Raw genomic sequence first — 25,690 nt, 5'->3', positions numbered from 1 at the left:
TGCAAAACAGCAACTCTTTCACGGGCCGTAGGAAGGGAGGGTGCCCACACGTACTTGAGGCTGTCAGCCGCAGTGATTTATTACGGGGTAACAAGCCACCCCCCAAACCTAAGGGATTCAAGCAACAGTGAGTTGTTATTCCCCTAAACCCTGTGGGTTGGCTGGTGGGCCTGGGGCCAGTGTCACCAGGGTATCAGTGGGGCAGCACTCAGTTGGGGTGAGCATCGTGCTGGACCATCCAGGCCGGCCTTACTCACCCGTCTGCCAGTGGGCGCTGTGGTTGTTCACGTGGCTGCCGGCTCCCAGGAGATGAGAACTAGACTTTCCCTAGGGGAGGAGTGCGGCAAAGCTGCATTCATTCTGTGCACCTTGTGCTCACCCTGACGGGGGCTTTGTGGCCAGAGAGCAGTCCACCACACTGTTACTGAGGCAGGTGCAGAAGGGCTGCCTCCCATGTTCCAGACAGGAAAGTGCCACCTTCCACATATACAAGGCAGCTTGGAAGATAACTCCAGAAATAATGGTGGAGCACTCTGTCCGTACTGCTTGGAGAAGCACAGATGTCTTTGTCTCTGAGGCAGAAATGGTTCAGAAGAGCCAGACTCTGGATGTAAAATCTTGGGAGCATTCAAGCTATTTATTTCTGTCACAGTCTCCTCTTTATGTGTAGGTGCACTATGTGATAAAAATCCATGTCCAAATAGTTCTAAAAGGGCTTTTCCAGTATGTACCAAACAGAACTTTAGGTAATAAGGAAACAATGTAATGGGGTTTAAGTGGCACTTTCCTTAGTGACACATAAGAAAACCACATGTCTTAGAATTCACGGCATCTTGGTTTGATGAAATGGGAAGGAAAATAATGGGAGGGAGCATAGGCGTGTCTGGATGGCTGTGCAGTGTGTGAGCAAGAGAGGTCAGGGATGACTCCAGGTTTCCCTGGGAGGTCAGCTAACAGGTGGTGGGCCAGGAGCCGAGAGCTGGGCTGCAGGAGGAAGATTTTGGGATGTGCATATGGGTGGGTAGCTGCTTTGCTCTAGATGGGTACATTCATCAAATGTGAGGGAAGGGAGAAGTGAGAGATGATATACAGAAAACTACTTTTAATGTCAAATAGAATTCCACCCAACATAGTAGAGGACAAGTCTGCTCCCATATTTGTCTGGGATTATCACTGTGGATTCTTTAATGATGAAACTATGAACCTTCTCTGGATCTAAGTGGATGCCTATAAAAAGGGTGAAATCTTGACTGCATCTCATAACAGGTTTTTTTTCTTAGCAAAATAATTACCACCACCAGGGGAAAGCTGTAACATTGTGAGAGTAGGCATTCTGGACTCTGGCATCTTTTGGTGGAATCCTGGCAGTACTTAGCTGTGCAACTTGCTGTTACTGACCCCTCACGGTCTTGGTTAATGAAAGCTGGTTCTCTCTCCCTTTTGCTTCCTATGATTTTCCCTGGATGTCTGTCATTAGACTTATTCCAACAACATATGATTCTAATTTAAGCCATTATAGATGCTCTATTCACAGTATTTAAAAAAGCCAAAGAGCAGAGTTGTTGTCATTGTATATCTAGGTTTCCATTTATCTTTATTTAGTAAAACTAAATAAAGTTGCATCATTGAAAGTGCCCACTTCCCAAGAAAATGGCAAAGAAGTCATATCAGTGCATTTTACTGATTAGTACACTTTGAAATAAACTTTGAGAACAGTCTGCATTATTTGATTGGCTCAGTTCACTTATTGCTTGATTCAAATGTTTGGACTTTGGAAGTATGTCATTAGGAGGTGCCAGAGCCTTATGTAGCAGAGTAACTTGAGCCGTGACTTTTTCAGTCCAATGACAATAATTGGATGGACCTACCCTTATTTTGTTATATCAAATTCAGTTGTACCACAATTGCAGTTACTCTGATTTTGTATCTATTACCTCCCAAAGAAGTAAGGCTAATGTAACGAATGCTTGAAATTGCATACACACATTAAAGTGAATATTTTGGGGTATAAGCCTCTGTAAAATATCAGTAAATAGTTAATAAGCATTGTATTTCTATCAGAATGCTAGTATTACCTACTTTTCTTCAGGGTCTAGAGCACAAATGTGGGTAGTAAATGGTAACGTCAGGAAGTAAAGCATGGGTAAGTTAAAGGTGTGAGCGTGTGTGTGTGGGTATTGAAAACAGGCGTGGAGCCACATACAGCATGAGCTGTGTATGAAGTGGGCTGGGGCCCGGAGGGGGGACAGGTGACATTGGGGCTGGGGTCTGTGGGTGTGCACAGAGGAGAGGGCTCTTCTGGAGGGAGTGGCTTTGGGGTGCTGGCAGGCCGTGGGGTGGGTCGCCCCCAGGGGTGGGAAGGCAGACGGAAGGGAAGTGTGCCGTGCTGCGAGTCTGGCCTGCATTCTGGAGGGAAACCCATCCCAGGACCCCGCCGTCCATTGCTGCCTGGACCCCCGCCATCCCTACTTTCCATAGTTCAAGATCCAAGCCATTGGCTCTGGCTTCGGTCCCGATGCTTCGCAGAGAGCTCCGTGCACCAGTGTGGCTTCTACACCGAAGGGTGAGAAGGCTGCAGACCTCAGCAGGACCCCGGGAGGGTGCCATCATCACCCCCATGTCATCTCGAGGGTGCAGGGACAGACGTGCAGTGGCTCCTCGCGCGGGCTGGGTGGCGGGCCATGGGGAGGGCACACCAGGCCCAGGTCGAGCCCGTCCTCTGCTGGAGGGGCACCTCCTTTGACAAAGCCTGGGTCCTGGCTGCACCCTTACGCCTTTGGGGTCAGTTTCCAGTTCTTGTGACACACGTGTGACAGGCGCACACACTGGGCCAGTCACATAGTGTGGGGCTCTAGCCATGCAAATTATAAAGTCTCAGTGTATTTTTCAGGGGCTTGCTTGTTTAAGTGGAATTTTGTGAATATTTTGTTGCTTTCTTTCTGTAATTTCCCATTTATATTGCAATTTTCTGTTTCAAGAGTTAGGATTATCCACTTACATGGGAGTCATTATTGGCTTTCTTTTTAAGGGGATTGAGAAGAGACTCATGCGTGGATATGGGTGAAAATGGTGTATGGAAATTTGGTAGGGAACCAGAAATTTGCACGTCCTGCCGACAATGTTGGCTGGAAGGAGCAGGAAGCCCTCCCCTTGGAGAAGCCATAGCCCCTTGGCTGGGTGGCCCACCTCACCGCAGAGGACCTGAGGAGGGACATGGCCATGTAGGGTCCAGCCAGGACCGTAAGCCCCGTCTGATTGCACAGACCATCACACAGAGCCCACCTCAGTCTCCCTCCAAATGCCTCCTAAAGCCATGTGATCCTGGGCTGGGCCTTTACCAGCAGGAAAATCCCACAAAGGACACTGCACGGCGACAAACTGGAGTGTGAATGGTGGGTCAGCGAGAAATACATCAAGGCCGATTTCTTGAATTTGGTAACTTTCCCGTGACTGTGCAGAGGTTACCTCTGTTAGGGAACACACTCCAAATGATTGATAGACGGTGCGTCTTTGGTATTAAGTACTAAGGTGCTCAGAGGAAAAGGTGCGTGATGATGTGTGTGACCCACTCCTGCGTAGTTTAGAAAAAGTGAGCCGTGTGTGTGCACGTGTTCATGCATGTGTGTGCACACACATCTGTAGAGATTCTTGACCCGCAGAGCAATTCCTAGCAACCTCTCCCCTTTGTCTCAAGGATGCCAGATTTTCAGTTCTTTTTTCCTGCTTTTTCGTTAAGTCAGCAAAATTTATTGAGCAACCCTTACAATCACTTAATTGAACAGCACATGTATGGAGAGCCTGCTGCTTATTCGTGAGCCCCCCTCAGCCACGGGCCAAGCCAGGAGGCCTTGAAGGTTTCGTGGAATTTTATAGAAATAAGGTGCTTTCAAAACTTGCATTTCATTGTGCATGAAGCAGGGTACAAGATTAAACAATAAATTGCCTTAGTGACACTATGCCATCCTGCTGCCCTGGAAGGTTTTCTGTTTTCTGGACATTCCAGGTTGGGCAGGAGTGGGTGAAGGGGCGCCGGGCAGGGCCTGGCTCTCCCAGGGCGCTCTGCTCTGTGTCACGGCTGCTTGCTGTCCTCACGGGGGGGCCGTATTCCTCTGTCACTGTCCTTTGAGTGTGACTTCAGAGGTAGTGAGGAGGCTGAAGCCATGGAACGTGATGTGATGAATACACGTGAACGATGCCAAGAATGAACTAGGTTTTCAGGACCCCAATCCCTGCTGCCCCTGAACATGGCACCACAGGCCATTTCCTGTTTCTACAACCAGTTCTGCCGAGATCTTGTTTCCTCCACTTAGGATCATGAGCTTGACGTCCAGGAAAGCCACTGAAAATAGGTAGAAAGATTTTGCTCAGTTCTTGTATACACTTGAAGGAGTATTTTCACACTTTCATTTCCTCAAGCCTGGTAGTTTGCATTTTATACAATGTATTAATGTCACAAGGTGGGTGTTTTTAGCGTGACATTTTCTCAAGTGACATAGGGGCTCAAGGGAAATATCTATTTGTGCAATTCTGCCTGTATTCACTTCCAAATACTGCAGAAAAGGTAGAAAAAGGAAAATGAGAAAAGGCAGTTTATATCGTAAAGATAGTTTATGGACTAGGGCAGGGCTGGGGCCTGGAATCAGTTCATCTCACACTGTGATCAATTTAGGCTTTGTTACTGTTAGATGTTTACGATAGATTTTTTTCAGAAATTGGAGTTCCCCACAAACCTGCCACACGTTTGATGTTTTATTGGAGACCCCACCTTGCTCGGGGGCCTCGCAGGAGTGGCTCTCCAGGCCCTGGCGAAGCAGCAGTGTTCATTAGGCTTTGAGGAGTGGCTCTGAAGCCATACGGGCCTCTCAGACCCTCTGGCCCAGTCGGCACGCCACCTACAGCTGGGGGGACGGCCCCCCTTCCTGGTGAGGGGCTGCCCAGTGTCCCCAGGAGGGTGAGTGGGAGGCATTTTTGGCCAGTTTACAGAAGAGCAGTCTAGGGAATGGAGCGGTCTGCATGGTGCTAGGAGAGGGGCCTCTTCAAGGTCCAGCCCCCGATTCACCCCGGCAGCCGAGAGCTTTCTCTGGTGGGTCCCAACGCAGCTGGGGAGCCCCATGTCCACGGCTCACGTTCTTTTTATTCCTAATGTGCACCCTAGGAGGGCTCCCAAGGGAAAGGACCCCACAGATGTGACAGCGTTCCACCTAAAGCACAGGATTCTGTTTTTTATGCCAAAGAAGGAAAAAAGAACACCGTGGTGGAATCTTTCATTCAAAGCGGTGCAGGTACGTGAAATCCCGCTGTGCAGGGGCAATGCCAGGCGCTGCCCGGGAAGAGTGTGCCTTCTCTGGGCCAGTTTCCTTTGGGGAAATAGCTGGTGACTGGTTTATGAATGAAACGTGCGGCCTGTAGGCGGGGGTGGGGGGTGGGGGGAGATTTTTAAAGCAAACCCGCCGGGCTGCGGGCCGCGGCGACACCCTGGGGAGCCCTCCCGATGAACACAGTGTCTGGACATCATTATTGCCGCGTGCACGTGGAGCGGGCTGTGTGTGTCCCCCAGGACCAAGGACACAGGAAGCAACTCAGACGCACCGACCTTCTGCAGGAAGCGTGATAAGGGGGCCTCCTGGGGGCTGGGGTTCGCTTTTTGCATAGGAGACATTTCCAGCCCTCGACCTCGGAGCTACCGCGCTGCCCCAGCGCCACCTCCTGCCCTCCCGCCCGCCCCCTGCTGAGCGCCGAGCAAGGCGCTTCCTGGTGCAGCGGGTCCCACGCGATGGGGCCACCTGGGCGCCGAGGGAGCGGCGGGGGCAGGACGAGGGCCGCCGTGCCCTTAGCTGGGGTCGCTTTTCTCAAGGCTTCCGACCCCTCGGCCTCATGACCGCCCGCCGTGCCGCGCTTTGCCCTCCGTGCCCGGCTCTCGGGCTGCTCCTCAGCGTCTTCCTGCTCCGGCTGTGCTGGGCGGCGGGTGGGCGCCTCTCCGGCGCTTCTTGCTCGGTCCCGGTTCCCACGGGGCGCCTGTGCCCGCCCTCCGGAGTCCCGGGCCACTGGGCCTCCAGCCCCTGGGTCAGCCCTGTGTCCGTAATGAGCTCTGGTCACCGGCTCAGGCCCCCTCCTTGGTGTGACATCCACACGAGTAGCTTGTACGGGGCCCGTCCCGGGGCTTCCCTCGGGGAAGCAGCTGGTGAGGTGGGGTTCCGAGTCCACCTGTGGCCTTGTGGCTGTGGGCCAGGTCCTGACTGCCAACGGGCACCACAGGCTTGGCCGAGGATTGCCCTGGTATCATCAGGTGTGGGCAGAGGGCCCGGACACAGCGGGTCCCTGAGGAACGCGGCCTTCCCCAGCCTTCTCTTACCCTCCCTCCTGTCACCAGGGAGAGCAGGGCCCCCCTAGCCTACACTTGGGGGATGAGGACCAGGAGGGTGGGCGAAGGATGGGAGCGGACCCGGTGGGGGTGGGGGGCCAGGGCGCTCGGAGGAGCCGTGCAACAGGCTCCCGTCCTGGACCGCTCATCAGTGGTCACGGCCTGCTGCGTGGGTGCTGAATGGCCCGCTGGCCTCCTTAGCCTCCGTCTGCGTCACCTGAGGTTTAGGTCAGGTTGAGGACCAACTCTACAGGAATCTTTAGGATTTTATAAACAATTAATACATCTACCTGTGGTGCTAGTGTGGCTAAAGTGAGGGTTCTTATGGCCAGGATCCTCCCCTGGTCCCCGTCGGCTGGCTCACTGCACACATGTGGGCACGTATTGTTATTGACCCTATGTAAGAGCTCCGCCCAGTGCTCTGGGCTGCATGGTGGCACGGCTGCAGGGCTGCAGGAGAGCAGAGCAGGGGCTGGAGTGGTGGCAGTGCCGAGGACAGAGACTGGGACAGCTGTGCGGGCAGAGGGGCCCAGGGGCAGAGACCAGCTTGCTGCGTGCAGACTCACTCTTGAGTGAATGGGATTCTAGTGACTGACCTGCCACCATGGGAATAAAGTTTGGTATAAGTTCTTTCACCCCAAGAACATTCTATTGTCAGTCTTCAGTCTCACTGAATCCATAGTGAACTTGCCCGGGGCTGAAACCCATTGGCATGACAATTGGCGACAGTCGGCAGGATTCATTGTTGACCAAGGAAAAGAACAGGCTACCTCATGGGAGGGGTCTTTCAGCAGGCTGCCCCTACCGATGGGGAGACCTTCGAGTGTCCCCCAGTGGACGTGGTTTGACTCCTACAGGCCTGGTTGGCCCTCAGCAACATAGGGAATCCCTTAGAGGAACAGGGTGCCCGTGAGGCAGCCTGAGTGGTGGGGAGCTCTCTTCTCCCGATACTGAGAAAGGCCGTAAGGGAGAAGGATGCCCTCCTGCAGGAGGCATGAGAAGGGACAGCACGAGAAAGTGAGCTGCGAGGTGCCGCTGAGGAGGTGAAAAGCTTGTTGGTGACTGGAATGGCGCCACTAGGTGCTGTGGAAACGGTAAGGGATGTGGCAGCCCGAGAGGAAGCACGGGAAGGAGCGGTGGCCCGGGAAGCAGCAGCCCGAGAGCGCAGGCCGCCAGGGGCCATGGGGGGCAGGGGAAGATGCAGGGGGGCCGTCAGCCCCAGAGATGGAGGCGCGGAGGTCTGAGCAGCAGGTGGGGTGGAGGCCCTGCCGGGCGGAGGCATCAGCCCCTCCTCGGTGGAGACCCTACCCAGTGGAAGGCTGGTGAAGAGCCCGAAGGACCGGCCTCCGTGGGTTCCTCCAGGAGGGGTGCACCCCCTCCTCGGGTCGGGGAGCCCCCTGTGCTCTGCTCCTGCCCTCAGGCTCAAGCAATGGAAGCACAAAAGGAAATACGGTCTGCTTCTCAAAGGAAGAATTTAAAGGGCCCCGTGAAGGTCACGAGGACCCAGGTGTGGGCTGATGTGATCAAGGCAGGAGCTGACAGAGAGAAATTAGACGAAAAGTCCAATAGATTCTTACTGGAGCTGCGGCAAAAACTAGACTGGAGCAGCGGTTCCGGCCGCTGAGGATGCAGCAGAAGCCAGAGACAAAGCAACAGACGGGCCTGTGGGTCTGCAGGACTTTCTGCTGGAGGGGCTGGAGCAGGTGGGCATTGAGGGGCCCACCCGTGGTCCTCCTGGTTAACTCATCTGAGGAGGACTGGTTTGAATACAGCCGGGATGACCACTTGGTGGCAGTGGATCTCCTCAGGCTTGAGGGTTATTATAATTTGTTGTCATTTTTGTTTTTTGTATATTGTCATAGCCTCTGTTGTTATGGAATTTGGTTACAGTGTCCCAGCTGCCTCGCACCGGGACCACTGCAGAGGATTGAGGGCACATAGACGGAGAGGCGAGAGTCCTGGAGGGGTGGGGTGGGGGTGAAGTGAGGGTTCCTGTGGCCAGGATTCTCCCCTGGTCCTGGTTGGCTTTCTCACTGCACATGTGTGGGCAATACCTTCCTTTTGACTCTATGCAAAGAGCCCTGCCCAGTGCTCTGGGCGACACGGTGGCACAGCTGCAGGAGCAGAGATGAGGCTGGAGTGGTGGCAGCACGAGGACAGAGACTGAGACGGCTGCGGGGGCAGAGGGGCCCAGAGGCAGGGACGGGCTTGCTGCAGGCAGACTCTCTGAGTGAATGGGATTCTAGTGACTGACCTGCCACTGTGGGAAATAAAGTTGGGTATGACCCTTTCACCCCAACAGTGTTCCATTGTCATTCTTTGGTCTCATTGAATCCATACTGAACTTGCCTCAGGCTGAAACCCACTGGCAAGACAGTTAAGATGATTTTTGTCTAAGTTGAGCACCTCATAATGCACAACTTTACCACCTAGTTTGTTAAGACTTATGTTGTCCAAACCCAGTTCTTGAATTCATTTTGCAGTAATAAAGCTGCATATCCTTAAAATCTGATTTTGATATCTGGTGGGTTGGTCTGCGTTTCTTTCTAACCGAACTAACTGGACACATGCTGGTGAAGTGTTCACTCTGGCCTCTGGGATGGAGCCCATGGTGGGTGGGGCGCAGTGATGACCACCCCCCATCCTAGGCCCAGGACCTCTGTGGACAAGCACGTGCACAGACAGTGTAGACTCAAGGCCACTGCACCCTGCACTGGGGCAGATGCAAGAAAGAGCAAGGGCGCTGGGGGAACAGGTGAGGCGGCGACGGGCCCAGGTCCTGGGCAGGCTGTGTGACGCTGTCCCAGGAAGCTGTGACCGGTTTGTGTCATGGGCCCTGGTCTGAAAATCCTGTTTGTTTTGCTTTTGCCAGAAGGTGATGTGTATCAAGCCCAGACCCCTAATGTGGAAACTCAAGAAGCACCGGAAGTTAAAGAGGACAAGCACGTGCAGGTGGAGGAGCCCAAGGACCAGGTGGGCAGTGGGAATCGCGCAGCTGTGTGCACCACCTTCCTAATTCTGCTTCCCCGGCCCCTGCCTGCCTGCGGCCCCAGCCTTCCCCTGCCCCCAGAGGGTCCTCCGCCCCTTCTGCGAGCTGCCGCTCATCCTTCAGGTCTTATATCAGGCATTTTCCAGCTGCCTCTTTTCCCACAGGGGCTTCTGTTACTGGGACCATTAACAGTCACAGTGTGTGATCCCGTCTTCAGCTTTGTCATTATCTGACTGCTGCCCTTTGCCCCACTAAGCTGTAAGCTCCGTACGGAAGGGGACACACCTGCTTTGCTCACTGTAGTTGTGCTGGTTCCTAGCCCAGGTCCTGCTGGTGGGTAGGAGGCCCTTAGGAGTCATTCCGGACAGACGGAAGGATGGGGCGAATGGTACATCAGACAGCGTGCTTGGGGATCAGGGGCCTGCCCTTCCTCGCTTTCTGGCCTTGGGCCTCAGTCTCCTTGTCCGTGGGGTGGGGGTGGGTGTTGCCATCAGGCTGTTTGGGCAGAGGTGGTGATGCATGTGAGTGTCTGATCCTGGCCGGGCACGCAGTGGGCCCTCCATCCCTTCTTGCGGCTTCGCTGAGGAGTGGAGTAGCATGGGAGGCCCAGGGGAAGTGGGGGGCAGTGGGTGGGGGGCAGCGGGTATGGGAGGGTGTGGGTCCTGACATCAAGGTCCACCGGCTGGAGCCTGGACAGAAGAGCCAGGGGCCTGGGCAGGAGGCTGAGAAAGGTAAGTGCTGACTGCACGGCTGCACACAAGTACATCCCCATAGTTAGTTTTTGAGAAAAGAATTCATAGCTTGTGAAAGGTCAGCATTAGCATTTGAGTCTCATTTTTTTCCTTTTAAATAGATGGGGTCCCAGGCCTGCATGACCACTGAGACTTCCTGTCCCTCCTTCCACATCAGTCACTCTCAGTTTCATCCCTTTAGTTCTCACTTCTTCTATTCTCTTTCCTGTGACAGACGTAATAATATCGCGGACCGTGCCTCAATATGACCACCTTTCTACTTCCTTTTGGTGTTTAGAGTGCTTTCCCCAGGTGTCCTGTGTATTTTCTGAATTGTTAGTAATATTATTTATTCTTTTCCTTGGCATGAAAAAAAATGACCAAAAGATTTGTTTCCTTCTAAAGCTGAAAGTAACAGTTTATTTTTATCACAAATCTAAGAATTTTTATAGAAGTAAATTAAAACATATTAGGCAGTTACTTTTATTTCAAATTATCACCCTCTCCAACATTGATTATTGTAATTGATATATTATTGTTTTTTCTGAGTCATAGATGCATTATCTGACACAAATTTTAAACACAGATAAAATCTTAGTGTAACAAATATGATTTCCATGACTGTTGTGTACAGTAAACATACCATAAGTTTCCACGGTGGCGTGTTTAATTCCCATTGTATTTGAGGTGTGGGGTGAGTTGACGTGTGGTGGGAGGGAAGAGAGGGTCAGAGCAGAAGCCTGGCATCCTCGGAGGGAGTCAGAATGGGGTGCGGTAAGGGAGGAGAGGGGACCAGGCTGCTGGGGCAGGACGGGGTGGCAGAGAGAGGAAGGCGGATTGCTTTCTGTCTAAAGATGCTTCTCCATGCCGGGGAGGGCTGATGACTCAGTCCAAGTTGTCAGGAGACAGTATTAAAGCAAGTCCTGTGACTCAAGGACAGGACCCAGAGACCCCCAAGGATGACGGCGTTGAGTGGCAACGTGCCTCACTGAGTGTGAGCTGGGTTGGCTCCCTTCCTGCCTGACGCGGTCTGCGTGTGCTGTGAGAGCAAAGGAGAGCCAGGTCCTCTGCCAGGAGAGAGACCCAGGGGAGGGGCTGGAGAGAGGGGTGTGGGGAGAGCCTGCAGCAGGGCTCAGCTGCAGGACCGCTCAGCAGCAGGACCGGCCCACCTGCCAGCAATGATCCCCTCCCCTCACTTCCCACTGTGATATTTCCTGAAACTGCAGGGATCAACAGGTTCAGCAGCTTAGAGTGAAGTTCAGATCATCAAGATAGACCCCTGCAGCCCAAACTGAGTTCTGCCCCTTAGCGGAAATTCCCGTGGCAGGCGCATTTGGGCGGCGCTGCCTGTCCTCTCTGCCTTGGGGAGTCTGTGCAGATGAGCACGTGCAATGCTCCAGAGAAGGCCTAGGGTTGAAAACGGTGGTTAAGCTTTTGGTTAACTTGGTTTGCCCATAAATGATTTCCTTCCTAGAGACCCTGTCGTAGGCGGTTCCCAAGGACTTTTGCCAGCACGGGTGGGGGCTGGGGGCAAGAAGGCAGTCTTGTGCAGCAGGAAAGCGGGACCTGGTCTTCTGGGTCCCAGGGGATGTGCCCTCCTTTTAGGGTGGATGCTGTCCTTCTGGGAAGCCCTGACCTGAGTGTGTCCACATCTAGGAGGCCCCCATGGCTGGAGAACCACAGGAGAAGCATGTGTCTTAGTCGCGTGTGTGCTGGGGAGCTGTTGGTGGTGCATCCGTGTCACCGGCTCCTTTGTGTAGGAAGGGAAGGTGCTCACCTGTGCTCCCAAGCTCAGAGCTCTCATATCCATCCATGAAAGAGCGTTAGGCCTTAACAGTAAACTGTTTGATTATAGTGTTGACTTTTATACTAATCTGGAGTACTTTTCTCATGTTTTTGAGGAATTGTTTTTTTAAATTTATTTTTATTGGAGTAAAGTTGATATACAATATTGGTTTCAGATGTACAACATAGTGACTTGGCAATTATTATATTACTAGATGCTCAGCACGGTAAGTGTAGTTACCCCATTACCTACCAAGATTTTACACTATTACTTGTCATATTCTCTCTGTTACGCTTTCATTCCTAGGACTTATTTTACAATTGGCAGTTTGTGTATCTTTATCCCCTTCATTTATTTCACCCATCTCCCTGACCTTTCCTTATGGTCACTGATAATCTGTTGTCTGGATTTGTGGGTCTATTTCTTTTTTGTTTGTTTTGTTTTTTAGATTCCACATATAAGTTAAATTATAGGGTATTTGTCTCTCTCTTCCTGGCTTATTTCACTTAGCATGATACCCTCTAGGTTCATCCATGTTGTTCCAAATGGCAAGATTTCCTTCTTTTTTGTGGCTGAGTAATAGCCCATTGTGTATATGTGCTGCTTCTCCATCCATTCATCTATCAGTGAACACTTCGGTTGCTTCCATGTCTTTACTATTGTAAATAATGCTGCAATGAACATAGTGCGCATACACATTTTTTTACAATAGTGATTTTGTTTTCTTTGGGTAAATTCTCCAAAGTGGGATTGCTGTGTCATATTTCTATTTTTAGTTTCTTGAGGAATTTCCATATTTTTCTCCACAGAGGCTGGACCATTTTACATTCCCACCAACAGTGCAGGAGGGTTCCCTTTCCTTCACATCTTTGCCAATGCTTGTTTCTTGTTTTTGGGATAGGAGCCATTCTGACTGGTGTGAGGTGACATGACATCTCACTGTGGTTTTGATCAGCATTTCCCTGATGATTAGTGATGTGGAGCATCTTTTCATGTGTTTGCTGGCCATCTGTATGTCTCCTTTGGAAAAATGTTCAGGTCCTCTGCCCATTTTTAATTGAATTATTTTTTTTGGTGTTGAGTTGTATGAATTCTTTATATATTTTGGATATTAGCCTCTTTACCAGATACATCATTTGCAAATATATTCTCCTATATACTGTAGGTGCCTATTTGTTTTGTTGAGGGTGTCCTTTGCTGTGCAGAAGGTTTGTATTTGATACAGTCCCACTTGTTTATTTTGGCTTTTGTTGCCCTTGCCCAGGCAGAAACATCCAGAAAGAAATTTCTCATGCTTATGTTCATGAGATTCTTGCCTATGTTTTTCCTAAGAGTTTCATGGTTTCATATCTTACATTTAGGCCTTTAATCCACTTTGAGTTTACTTTTGTGTTTGGAGTTAGAATCCAGTTTCATTCTCTTGCATGTAGCTCTCCAGTTTTCCCAACACCAGTTATTGAAGAGACTGTCTTTTGTCTATTGTATATTAACGGCTTCTTTGTCATCTGTTAATTGACCATATTTATGTGGCTTTCTATTCTGTTCCATTGATCTATGGGTCTGTCATTGTGCTAGTACCATACTGTTTTAATCACTGTAGCTTTGTACTATAGCCTGAAGTCAGAGAGCATGATACCCCAGCTTCGTTCTTCTTTCTCAAGATTGCTTTGGCTATTTTGTCTTTTGTGGTTCCATATAAATTTTAAGATTATTTGCACTGGTTCATTGAAAAATACCATGGGTGTTTTGATTGGGATTGCCTTGAATCCATATTGCTTTGGGCAGGATGGGCATTTTGGCAATATGAATTCTTCCATCCATGAGCACAGGCTAGATTTCAATTTATTGGTGTCTTCTTTAATTTCTCTCATGAGTGTTCTGTACTTTTCAGAGTATAGATCTTTCACCTTCTTGGTTAGGTTTATTCCTAGGTATTTTATTATTATTATTATTATTATTATTTTTTTTTTTTTTTTGAGAGGGCATCTCTCATATTTATTGATCAAATGGTTGTTAACAACAATAAAATTCAGTATAGGGGGGTCAATGCTCAATGTACAATCATTAATCCATCTCAAGCCTAATTCTCGTCAGTCTCCAATCTTCTGAAGCATAACGAACAAGTTCTTACATGGTGAACGAATTCTTACAGAGTGAATAAATTCTTACATGGTGAACAGTACAAGGGCAGTCATCACAGAAACTTTCGGTTTTGATCATGCAATATGACCTATAAACCATCAGGTCAAATATGAATATTCATTTGATTTTTGTACTTGATTTATATGTTGATCCCACATTTCTCCTATTATTATTATTATTTTTATTTTTAATAAAATGCTGAAGTGGTAGGTAGATGCAAGATAAAGGTAGAAAACATAGTTTAGTGCTGTAAGAAGGCAAATGTAGATGATCAGATGATCAGGTGTGTGCCTATGGACTAAGTATTAATCCAGGCTAGACAAGGGCAGCAAGACATCCACGGATGCAGAAGATTTCTCTCAAAGCAGGGGGGGTGAGGTTCTGAGCCTCACCTCTGTTGATCCCCAAATTCTCACCTGATGGCCCCCCTGCGACTGTGCCTGTCTTAGGTTGTTCCTCCCTTGAGGAATCTTACCCGTCTCTGGCTAACCAGTCATCTTCCGGGGCCATGTATTTTATTATTTTTGATATAATTGTAAATAGAGTTGTTTTCCTGATTTTCTGCTAGTTCATTGTTAGTATATAGGCATGCATCAGATTTCTCTGTCTTAATTTTATATCCTGAAACTTTGCTGAATTCAGTAATTCTAGTAGTTTTTTGGTGGATTCTTTCAGGTTTTCGATGTACAATATCATGTCATCTGTAAATAGTGAGAGTTTAACTTCTTCCTTACCAGTCTGGATGCCTCTTACCTCTTTGTGTTGTCTGATTGCCGTGGCTATGACCTCCAGTACTATGATGAATAAAAGTGGGGAGAGTGGGCATCCTTGTCTTGTTTGTGATCTTAGCTTTCAGCTTTTTGCTACTGACTATGATATTGGATGTGGGTCTGTCACATATGGCCTTTATTATGTTGAAGTATGTTCCCTCTATACCTATTTTGTTGAGAGTTTTTATGAATGGATGTTGAATTTTGTCAAGTACTTTTTCAGCATCTATTGAGATGATGATATAATTTTTACCTTTCTTTTTCTTAATGTAGTGTATTACATTGATTGATTTGTGACTATTGTATTCTTGCATCCCTGGAATAAATCCCACTTGGTCTTGAGGAATCTTTTTGATGAATTTTTGAATTTTGTTTGCTAATATTTTGTTGAGGTTTTTTACATCTATGTTCATCAGAGATATTGGTCTGTAGTTTTCTTTTTTTTTTGTAGTGTCTTTGGTTGTAATACTGGCCTTGTAGGATGAGGTTGGAAGTATCCCCTCCTCTTATCTTTTGGAATACTTTAAGAAGGATGGGTATCAGCTCTTCTTTAAAAGTTTGGCAGGATTCACCTGTGAAATCATCTTTTCCCTGAGTTTTGTTTGTTTGTAGTTTTTTGATAACCAGTTCAACTTCATTACTAGTAATTGGTCTGTTCAGATTTTCTGTTTCTTCCTTGGAATATTGTATTTTTCTAGGAATTTATCCATTTATTCTAGGTTGTCCAATTTATTGGCATGTAATTTTTCATAGAATTCTCCTATAGCTCTTTGAATTTCTGTGGTGTTGGTTTTAACTTCTTTTCCACTTCTGATTTTGTTTGCATCCTCTTTTTTTTTCTTGATTAGTCTGGTTTAGGGTTTGTGTATTTTGTTTATCTTTTTGAAGAATCAGTTCTTGGTTTTACTGATCTTTTTTCTATTTATTTTATTTATTTCTGCCCTGATTCTTATTATGTCTCTCCTACTAATTTTGGGCTTTGATTTTCTTTTTCTAGTTCCTTTACTTGTAGGGTTAGATTGTTTATTTGAGATTGTTCTTGTGTCTTGAGTTAGGCCTGTAACTCCTTCTTAGAACCTCCTTCTTAGAACCTCTTTGCTGCATCCTACATATTTTGAACTGATGTGTTTCTGTTTTCATGTCTCCATGTATGCTCTGATTTCCTCTTTGATCTGTTCCTTGAACCATTGATTATTTAGAAGTAGGTTGTTGAGCCTCCACATTCTTGTATTTTTTAGTTTTGTTCTTATAATTAATTTCTAGTTTTAGACCAATGTGGTCTGAGAAGATACTTGATACAATTTCAGTCTTGTTAAATTTGTTGAGGCATGTTTTGTGTCCTAATATGCGATATATTTTAAAGAACCTTCTATGTGCACTTGAGAAAAGTGTGTATTCTGTTGCATTTGGGCAGGAAGTTCTATATATCTGTTAAGTCCATGTAGTCTAAGGGGTCATTCAAAGCCTCTGTTTCCTTTTTAAATTTTCTGTCTAGATGACCTATCCATTGATGTAATGGGCTGTCAAAGTCTCCTACTATTATTATGTTGCTGTCAATATCTCCCTTTAGATCTTTTAGTATTTGGTTTATATATTTAGGTGCTCCTATGTTGGGTGCGTAGATGTTTATGATTGTCATTCCTCTTCTTGGACCGACCCATTATCATCACGTAATGTCCCTCTTTGTCTCTTGTTGCTTTCTTTGTTTCGAAGTCTCTTTTATCTAAGTATTGAAACTGCAGCTTCTTCTTCATCCCTGTTTGCACAGCATATCTTTTTTCATCCTTCCGTTTCAGTCTGTGTGTGTCTTTAGGTCTGAAGTGAGTCTCTTGCAGCAGCAAATAGATGGGTCTTATTTTTTTATCCATTCGGTCACCCCATGTCTTTTGATTGGAGCATTTAGACCATTTACATATAAAGTCATCATCAGTATGTATGTACTTATTGTCATTTTGTTTAATGTTTCCTGGTTGTTTTTGTTGTTCTCAGATCCTTTTCTCCTCTCTCGCTCTCTTCCCTTGTGTTCTATGACTTTCTTTAGTGTCACTTTTGGGTTCCCTTCTCTTCCTTTTGTGTCTCGTAAGTTTTTGGTTTGTGGCTAACTTGGGGCTCTAGTTTGACATCCTGTGACTCTGACAACCTATAACAAGCTGACGGTCACTTAGTCCACATACATCCCAGCAGTCCTACATTTCTTACTCCTCCTCCATGCTTTCTGTATATAGTATCTTCTTTTCCACCTCCTATCTAGTGATTCTCTTAACTACTTTTTAGATGTAAATGTCTTTGTTTCTTCTGTCTTTTTGACCTGAATACTAGCTTTTAAGTAATTGATCTACTACCTCTGCTATATGTTTGCTTTAGCAGTGGAAATTTTTCCCTTTCTTAAATTTCCTGTTTCTATTTAGGGTCTTTTCTTTTCCTCTTAAAGAAGCCCCTTTCTCACTTACTGTAAGGCTGGTTTAGTAGGGGTGAACTTTTAACTTACATTCATCTATGAAGCTCTTTTCAGTTTTGAATGATAACATTGCCGGGTGGAGCATACTTGGTTAGAGGTTTTTTTTCATTCAGTTATTTGAATGTGTCATGCCATTCCCTTCTGGTGTGCAGAGTTTCTGCAGAAAAATCAGATGATAACCTTATAGGGTTTCCCTTATATGTAATTCATCACTCTCCTACTGCTACTTTAAAAATTCTCTCTTTGTCTTTGATCTCTGACATTTTGATGATGGTGTGTCTTGGTGTGGATCTTCTTGGGTTCATGTTGTTTGGGGCTCTCTGTGCTTCCTGGACCTGGTAGACTGTTTCCTTCCCCAGGTTAGGGAAGTTGCCAGCTACATCTCTCTTCAAATGAATGTTCTTCTCCTTTCTCTCTTCTCCTGAGACTTCTGTACTGTAGTGCGGTTGTTAGGATGTCGGATGTTGTCTTACCCTGTCCTCATATCCTTCTGCTGTTCAGCTGGAGTGCTTTCCCCTCCTCTTTCAAGTCACTGGTCTGTTCTTCTGCCTTCTCTCGTCTGCTGTTGTTCCCTCCAGCGTATTTTTAAATTTCATCTATCGAATTCTTCATCTCTGATTTGTTCTTTCTTAGGCTTTCTCTCTCTTTGTTGAGATCCACCTTGAATTGTGCTGTTATTTTCTCAAATCCAGGGAGTATCTATATAACCATTGCTTTAAACTTTTTATCAGGTAGATTAGTTAACTCTCATGTTTTTTTAATGTTTTTTCTCTTTTTCTGTCATTTGGAGTGTATTCCTCTGACTCTTCATTTTGTATAACTTTCTGTGCTTGGTTCTTGAATCAGCGGGAAGGGATCACTCTTGCAGTCTTGAAGATGGCCCTGTGCAGGAGAGTCCCTTGTGTAGACTGCATGTGCCTCATGTTTTTGGCAAGCTGGTGGCCAAGGAAGTGTGAGATGGGCTTTTCCTGGTGCTGGGGCTCCCAGGGCATGGTCTCAGGGTGTGGCCTTGGGGCCCATTGGAGGGGCTCCTGGGTGGGTGCCTTGGGGTTTTGCACTGGTTGGGGGTGAGGGTGGTGGTCCAGTGGTGGGTTGGGAGCACACTCCCGGTAACTCCAGGATTGGCACCAGCTGTGTGCCCTGAGCCTCTCCATCTGAATACTCAAGCAGGCTCTGGGCTGCATGGGACCACTTGGGGGGATTTCCCGAGTCAGGCATACACCAGGTCCCACCGAGGGCATGGAGTCAGGCTCCATGCATGATCCCCATTGGCCCCTGGGTGCTCTGGGCTGCTCCTGGGAATTTCCGCGTCAGTACCTGCCAGGTCTCACTCATGACCAGGGGTCAGGCCTGGCACAGGTGTTTCCCCACGGTGCTCTGGGGAGGGTGCTTTGGTGGCACCAGCCTGCAGATTTGTGCACCCTCCTCATGAGCCAGGGACATTCTGTGTCCTGCTGATGAGGGCTGGACAGGTGGATAGCACAGTCAGTAAGGTGGGATCACACCCAGATCCTGCTCTCGGCTGCCCTGAGATGTGCGGAAGAAGTGTCAGCTGTGGCCCTGGTGGCTCCCCTGATCCCGGATGGTGGAGGTTGAGTTCCGAAACAGGTGCTTTCACTTATGGTCTAGCTGCACTTGAACCGTAGCGCTCTTATCCTGTGCCTCAGGGCCGGGTCCTTGCCTGGCTCTCCCCTGATGTCCCTCCTCCCCTCTGCCGGTCGCTGTGCTGGGGGTGGGGTGCTGTCTCTCCTACCGTTCTGTTTTTAAAAGTTCTATCTTTCTGTCCCTCACTGTACAGAAGGTGTTCACTTCGGTCCCCATTCTTCTTCAGGGCGAAATGCTCTGTGTGGAGGTGGGAGAAGGTGGATTCAGGCCTCTCCGCTCTGCTATGTGCCCAGAATCTCCTGTCCGAGGAGCTGGTTCCAACCTTGTGGATGAGCCTGGTTATCTCATGTGTTATTGCCGCAGCAGTGTGTGTAACATCCAGTTTAATGTTGCTATAAAGACAAATCTTACAAAATATAACCTCCCAACTGTGAATCTGGAGTCAAAGCTACATTGGCAAAGGGAATCTCAGGAACGAAGGCTCCTCCAAACTCTAGGGAGAGCTGCAGCTGTGCCCACCTGCTTGCAGCCGATGACTCCCATGAAATCAGAGGCTGGAGCATCAGTGGGGGGTAACTGGAGGTCACTCTGGGGGACACCCCATGTTCCCAGGGCAACATCACAGTGTGCCACCAAACTCCCCGAGCTAAGGGAAGAGCTGAAGTTCAGATTTTGATGATAAAGAAGGCAGGCTGTCCTTTGCTCCTTCCAGATGACATCATGAATGTCCACTTTTCTGTGATGGTGAGCAAGACTGGCACTGTGCCCTCCTGCACCTTGAGAGCAAACTTGGCATTGAGACCCTTACAGAATTCCGCTGATGTCTGTCTTTGGCTCGTGACGGAACCAAGATTGAGGTGCTGGGCTGGGGAAGCTGTGCTTTCAGTTAACTGAGTGACCCTGCTTACCTGCGTCACGAGCGGCGAAGCATCAGAGGCGCTGAACCCCGTTTGTCGTGAACCAAGTGGCCCTTGAACAGGACAGAAGGCTTAGTTTGTGGGAAATACAATGGACGTGAGAGGGGGGCAATGCTGGGATGGAGGCGTCAGAAAGTGTGTCGCGGCTGGTCATCCATCACAGTTTAGATTATCTGGGCCTTTAGTCACTTTTTTCTTCCTATGCTGCATTGTTTCCTTTTGAGTTTTTACTTTTAGAAATTATAATTTGTTTAAATTGTTTCTCTTTGGTTTTAACAGTGTGATGTTTCCTACCCACCCAGACCCCTCCACCGCTCTATCAGTGGAGCTTGAGTGGAGGCCTCTGTGAGCCATCACATGAACAATCTGCTTTATAAACTTTGATTCTTAGAGCGATTAATGTTTACTTTAAAGTCCCAAATTATTATACCCCAGTGTTAAGGAAACAATTTTTTATCACTTATAATCTGCACAAAAATGGTACCTTGATATTAAACCATTGGTGTTAAAATGCTGTCTGATTTATGGAATACATTTTTCACGAACGTATTGTTTTCTGCCAGATGTAAAATTATTTTTATTTTATTTTTACAAACAGTTTAAAAAGACAGGAGAAAGTGTAGAATTGCAGGCTCTGTTTGTCCACGACTCTGACCTTTGATTCCTTTTTTGGGAAAATAGTTTAGCATTTCTTGCACAGAACCAATCCTGTTTTAGCGGAAGAGCATTACACTGTCATTCCCTGACAGGTGATAAGCATGTTGTGTAAACCCCACGTCTCCAGAGGTACATGAAAAGGCTGGATTGGCTGAAATCACAAAGGTCCGGGCCAAGTTCTGAGTTCTACTGAAATTCAGTTATTTTCGGAGTCCCAACGAGTCAGTGCAGGAAGTGTCCCCACTTAGATTCTTAGAAGCGCATTAGAAGCGCACCGAGCTGCACCGCCTTACACGCGTTTCTCCCTGGAGAGAGCTGAGAACAAAACACTAACTGAAGCAAAACCCAAACAATCTGGACTCATTAGGAGAAGGTCAGTCTAAATCTGTGGAATCCCTGAATTGTTGTCTAATTAGAAGAGACACGATGGAGCTTTAAAGCCTGGGTACTTCCGGTGCACAGAGTAACTCACTAAGCTCACAGAGGTCCTTGGGGAATCTGTTTTAATGAATAAATTAAAAAGTGTAATTAGTACTATATCTGTTATGATGCTTTTGGCTGTAAAGAACAGAAAACCCAAGAGAAGTGCCTTCAGCAATAAGAACACTTATCACGCCGTCTAACAGGAGGCTGGGAGGCCTCTGTGCGATGGAAGCTTCCAGAGTGGCCGGCTCGGGGCCGGTGGTGCGGCCGAGGGCCGGGCTCCTCCCCATCGCCACCCTGCCGTCCGGAGCCCGTGGCTGTGGCCTCAGGCCGGTCCCCGCGCTCCCTGGAGCTGTGACTCGGCTCCGTGCAGCACCCAGCACCCGGAGACACGTGCGTGCCGACGGGGGGAGGCCACCTCCTTCCCTGCGCCTTTTTCAGGTAGTGGAAGAGTGCCTCCCAGGGCCCCCCAGGGGTGCGCCGCGCGCCTCTCCTAATCCTTGTCCCTGGCCGGTGGCGTAGACCCATCAACATGTCCTGCGGTGTCTGGCGCGGACGGGGCCCGCGCCCCTCTGAGTTCCGTGACTAGTTCCTGAAAACAAGGAAGGTGGCAGGGCGCGCTGTGGGGCGGGGGTGGGCGCCTGCTCGGGCCTGGATCGCGGCATCTTCCCGTCGCGGTGGGAGGCCTGGCTGCCCGCCTGCTCCCCGCCTCTGAACCCCGCCCCTCGCGCTCCTCAAGAGCCTTGGGCTGCCAGTGACTCACTGCCTTTCTGTGCACATTCAGCCTCTTCCATCACACGAATCCTCCTGGCTGGATGCCCAACGTGCGGAGAGCCCGCCTGCCGTGACCGGTGCCCCCTCCCTAGGCCTCGCTCTCTCCGGGCATCCCGTCTCCCTCACACGGGAAGGGCCCCTGTTTGGAGGGACCGGCTTCTCTCTACTTTCCCCACCTCCACCCTCCCCTTGGCCTCTTCCTGCGACGGCACCAAATGCAGCCCGCGTCTGTTCTCATCGCACCTGACCTTTCACCTTCAGCTAGGCTTGGGCCCCTCTCTTGTCCTTGGAACACTCTGTCCTTTGGCGATACTCACCCATCTCCTGAATTTCCTTCTATCTCTGGCCACCCACTCTCTTTCCTCTCTTTGGACTTCTGATTCCCCACTGGCTGTTAATGTGGGTCTTGGTGGGGACTGGGGGAGGGCATCTTTTCTTCTCACCTGGATCCTCCCCAGGCACACAGTAGGACACCAGCCGGTGTCCTGGGTGACTGATGGGCGGAGAACCCCCCCAGGCCAAGGTCCTGGGTGACTGATGGGCAGAGACCTCCCCCCAGCCCAGCCTCCTGGGTGACTGATGGGCAGAGACCCCCCCAGCCCAGCATCCTGGGTGACTGATGGGCAGAGACCCCCCCAGCCCAGCATCCTGGGTGACTGATGGGCGGAGACCCCCCCCAGGCCAAGGTCCTGGGTGACTGATGGGCAGAGACCTCCCCCCAGCCCAGCCTCCTGGGTGACTGATGGGCAGAGACCCCCCCAGCCCAGCATCCTGGGTGTCTGATGGGCGGAGACCCCCCCAGCCTGCGGCGCACACACAGTGCGTGCCCTTGGCTTGCTGCGACTGTGGTCTCATCTGCCTGTTCTGACTGATATGGAAACACAATTAAAGGAGTCCCTGTGGAAGCCTTTCTTTTTTTTGGCCACAGAACCAAATGATTTTCCCCAAGAGCAGAGAGAGCCCAGGCACTGATTAAAGATAGCTCCTTGCCTTTTGCCAACAAGTCACGAAAACTGGGTGACAGCATGCAAGGAGAATGTGGGCACCACTGTGTGAAGGGTGGGGCCACCCACATCTCTTGAACACTGATAAAGAGGGTGCTGGTTGGGTCCCCAAGCACATGGAGAATTACAAAGGCATATGGGTGGCAAATCCACTTCTTTTACATGAATGGGATTCATGGTGTTTTCTCTTAAAGATTTCTTCTACAGTTTTATTAAATAGGTTGGCATTTTGTTGGTGGATCCAGAGGTCAAAATACAGAGCAGATACACTCGTGTATTTGAAATAACAACCGTGGAAACACTATGGTGCCTTTTCCTGCTTTGTCCATAGAAGTGGCCTAAAAGTTCACACAATTTCATGTGCTCTTTGCTTCATTAAAGGAGTTTGACATTGGTTGACCATGACTAAGTCTAAACCATGGTGTGTTTTCCTCTAGATGCCAGCTGAGATCATTAAAGACGAAGAGATCCAAGCGGACACTCCCGATCTGGAAGGCAGCGAGGTGAGTTAACCCTCTTATTTGGTAGTTCTTAACGGCTTAGGTCTTAGGGACCTTTTGTCCGTTCAGCATGTTGAGTAGAGCTCATGTCTGGTGGAGAAAGGATCAGAAAGCCCAAGGTGGTCCCAGGACACAGTCCAGCATAGAATGAGAAATGGCATGTTTTCCAGGCGGGCGGGACCTTAGAGCAGGTCTCTTGGATGTCACAAATTACACGAGTGATTGCAGTGGCTTCTCTACTTGTCCTAATTACCTGTTACTGTATTTGCAGCCACAGACTGAAAAACATTTTTACCTAACAACTTAAAGATATATTTTTAGAGGGAAGTCAAGGGAGGTGAACCATGACCCTGTCTGCATGGACACCATCAGCATCTATTGTGTGTTGTGTTGAGTGACTAGCATCTTGGTGGAAAGCGAGGCTGCGTGCAGCGTGCACTCTAGATAGCAGCAGGAGCAGCCCCCCAGCATCCTGGCTGTGTGCTCTGGGGTCTGCTCTCTGTCCAGTTCAGATGCTCCTGGTATGCTGTCAATCCAGGAAGCGTATCTCTGTGGTACTCTAGGAGGTTGTGTGACTAGGCTATATAAAATATGCATTGAGAAAATGTTACTTTTATCTTAGTTTTTTTATTAAGTATATCTGGCAGTTAAAAACCATATTTATTTAGGGTATACACTTCGGTGAAGTCACTGCCACAATCAAGCTAGTTAACACACCCATCCCTCCCTACAGATCAACAGCCTTCTTTTCTTTTTTTGTGGAGAGAACATTTAAGTCAAAATTTATTTTAAGTATACAATCCCATTTGCTAAGAAGTAGATTTTTTGGAAATTTGTTTCTGTGACTCCATCTCTAGATTTTTTTTTCCAAGGTGGTTTCATGTTTTTAAATTTTTGGCCCTCGGCCAGGGGTTTGTATAAAATCCAGGGGAGCAAGTCCAGTCTATCCCGACGCTGAGCCCTCCAGGGCTGCAGATAAATGTGGGGCTGCAGCACCTTGCAAACGTGCCCACAGCTTCCTGGCTCCCACCCTGGACAAGAGGGGGGAATAGCCCCAAGGGCTGTGGCAGGGGGTGGTGCTGCTGGGTCCCACCGCCTTGAAAAGGGGTGTTTGTGGGAAGGGACACGCATACTCAGGAAGTTGGCTCAGGTTTCTCAATGTCAGTGGTGCTTATGACCTAAGACAGCCACAGGGAATAATCTTTCAAACAGCTCTCTTCCCTTATACTCTTAAATATCTTTGTTTTGCAGGCGGGTTTTGGTGGACATGTAGAGTCTGTGTCTAGATGAGCAGGAAAGACCTTCAAATGAAGAGGAAAGGGGCTGTTAGTTGCTGGTGACAGTGTAGCCTGCATTCTGGGGTGGAGTGACGGACGGGGCAGAAGAGTCGCGTCCCAGAGCAGGAGGAGAGGGTGCGCGGGTCGTTTGCTTGTGTTGGGGTGGAGAGGAGAGGGGAGCTGTCATGTTCCAGTTGTAATAGCTGAATGCATATTTTAAAGGAAATACAGGCGTTTTGACCGCATTGAGTTTATGCTATAATCTGAATACTTTGAGTGGACTGAACAGTGAAATTTACTGGGGCCTCCGGGAGTGCTGACATGTCTTTGCAACTTGACATCAGTCACTAGATTTGATTTCTTAGAGTGAGTCAGTCTTCCTTAATGCAAGTAATGGCACACCCAGGCACCCAGTTGTTAGATGTCTGGGTTAAGAATCTAAGCTTTTGGGGTGAGGAGGGATCTGGAGCAATCAAGCCTCCATGCTTCTGCCCAGACGTTACTGACATCAAGGCAGGCTGGGCACATCTAGAGAGCAAGTGCCTCTGTGCTGAGCATTTGCTCTGTTGGGCACCGTGCCAGCCTGTCACACCTGTCCCCCAACCTGTTACGCCTGTCCCCCTGCTTGTCACACCCATCCCCCAGCCTGTGACACCCATCCCCCAGCCTGTCACACTTGTCCCAGTCACCTCACATTCACTCTTCCAGCTGGAGTCAACACGCCACTTTACAGACTCAAAGACAACGGGATGGGGAGGGCTGGAGCAGCGTGATGCCATCATGCGGTCAGGAAAGGCGGGGAGCTTGGATTCGAGCCCAGTCTCGAATGATCCCCAAGGCTGTGTTTTCTCCCCAGCGAACTGTGCTGGTTGTGCAGGATTTCCCAGGAGAGGTGTTTACGGCACAGGCTTCACGGTGTGTCCCTCAGTGATCAGGCGCCTGGGGATGCTGTTCTGTGTAACCAGGTGCGAGAATCCAGGATTAGTTCTGCCAGGTCCACGTGACTCCATCCCTGCCTCTAGCATGACTTGAACCAAACTTCACTATTTTCCTGGTTTGCATGAAATGCCCCATGAAGTGGAGGTTTTCAGCCCTGAAATTTAACCCATGTTTTTGAGGGATGGAGAGCAATCATTTCATGTGCATTTTAACAGCTAGTAAAACCAATAATGTAAAAGAAACAGTACTCGGTCAGCCTTCCCGGCCAGTGGGCCACTGGGATCCTTGGTGACCTGTACTTTTACCTGTGATTTCATTTGTCTAATAATTAAAAAGCATCAATCAGGTTATGTTATT

At 48.8% G+C, this 25,690-nt stretch overlaps 1 protein-coding gene across 3 annotated transcripts in view; it reads left to right on the top strand.

Moving 5' to 3' along the window:
- Window positions 1-25,690, top strand: part of DCDC2C (doublecortin domain containing 2C) — a 114,040-nt gene that overhangs the window by 43,768 nt on the left and 44,582 nt on the right. For 2 of the 3 annotated variants that reach the window (XR_012133688.1, XM_073241814.1), the window contains exons 6-8: window positions 5,156-5,282; window positions 9,234-9,334; window positions 23,055-23,120. Coding sequence is in view for 2 of the 3 variants with exons in the window: in XM_073241814.1 (XP_073097915.1) it covers window positions 5,156-5,282; window positions 9,234-9,334; window positions 23,055-23,120 (294 nt within the window). In the remaining variant the exon portion in view is untranslated. Of the gene's footprint in view, window positions 1-5,155; window positions 5,283-9,233; window positions 9,335-23,054; window positions 23,121-24,368; window positions 24,439-25,690 lie in introns of those variants that run through there. The other variant, XM_073241857.1, reaches the window with a different exon arrangement.

The sequence above is a fragment of the Manis javanica genome, chromosome 1 (genome assembly GCF_040802235.1).
Source record: "Manis javanica isolate MJ-LG chromosome 1, MJ_LKY, whole genome shotgun sequence".
Classification (NCBI taxonomy): Eukaryota; Metazoa; Chordata; class Mammalia; order Pholidota; family Manidae; genus Manis; species Manis javanica.
The sequence above is the reverse complement of the archived record's forward strand: the minus strand, read 5'-3'. Positions and strand labels throughout refer to the sequence as shown.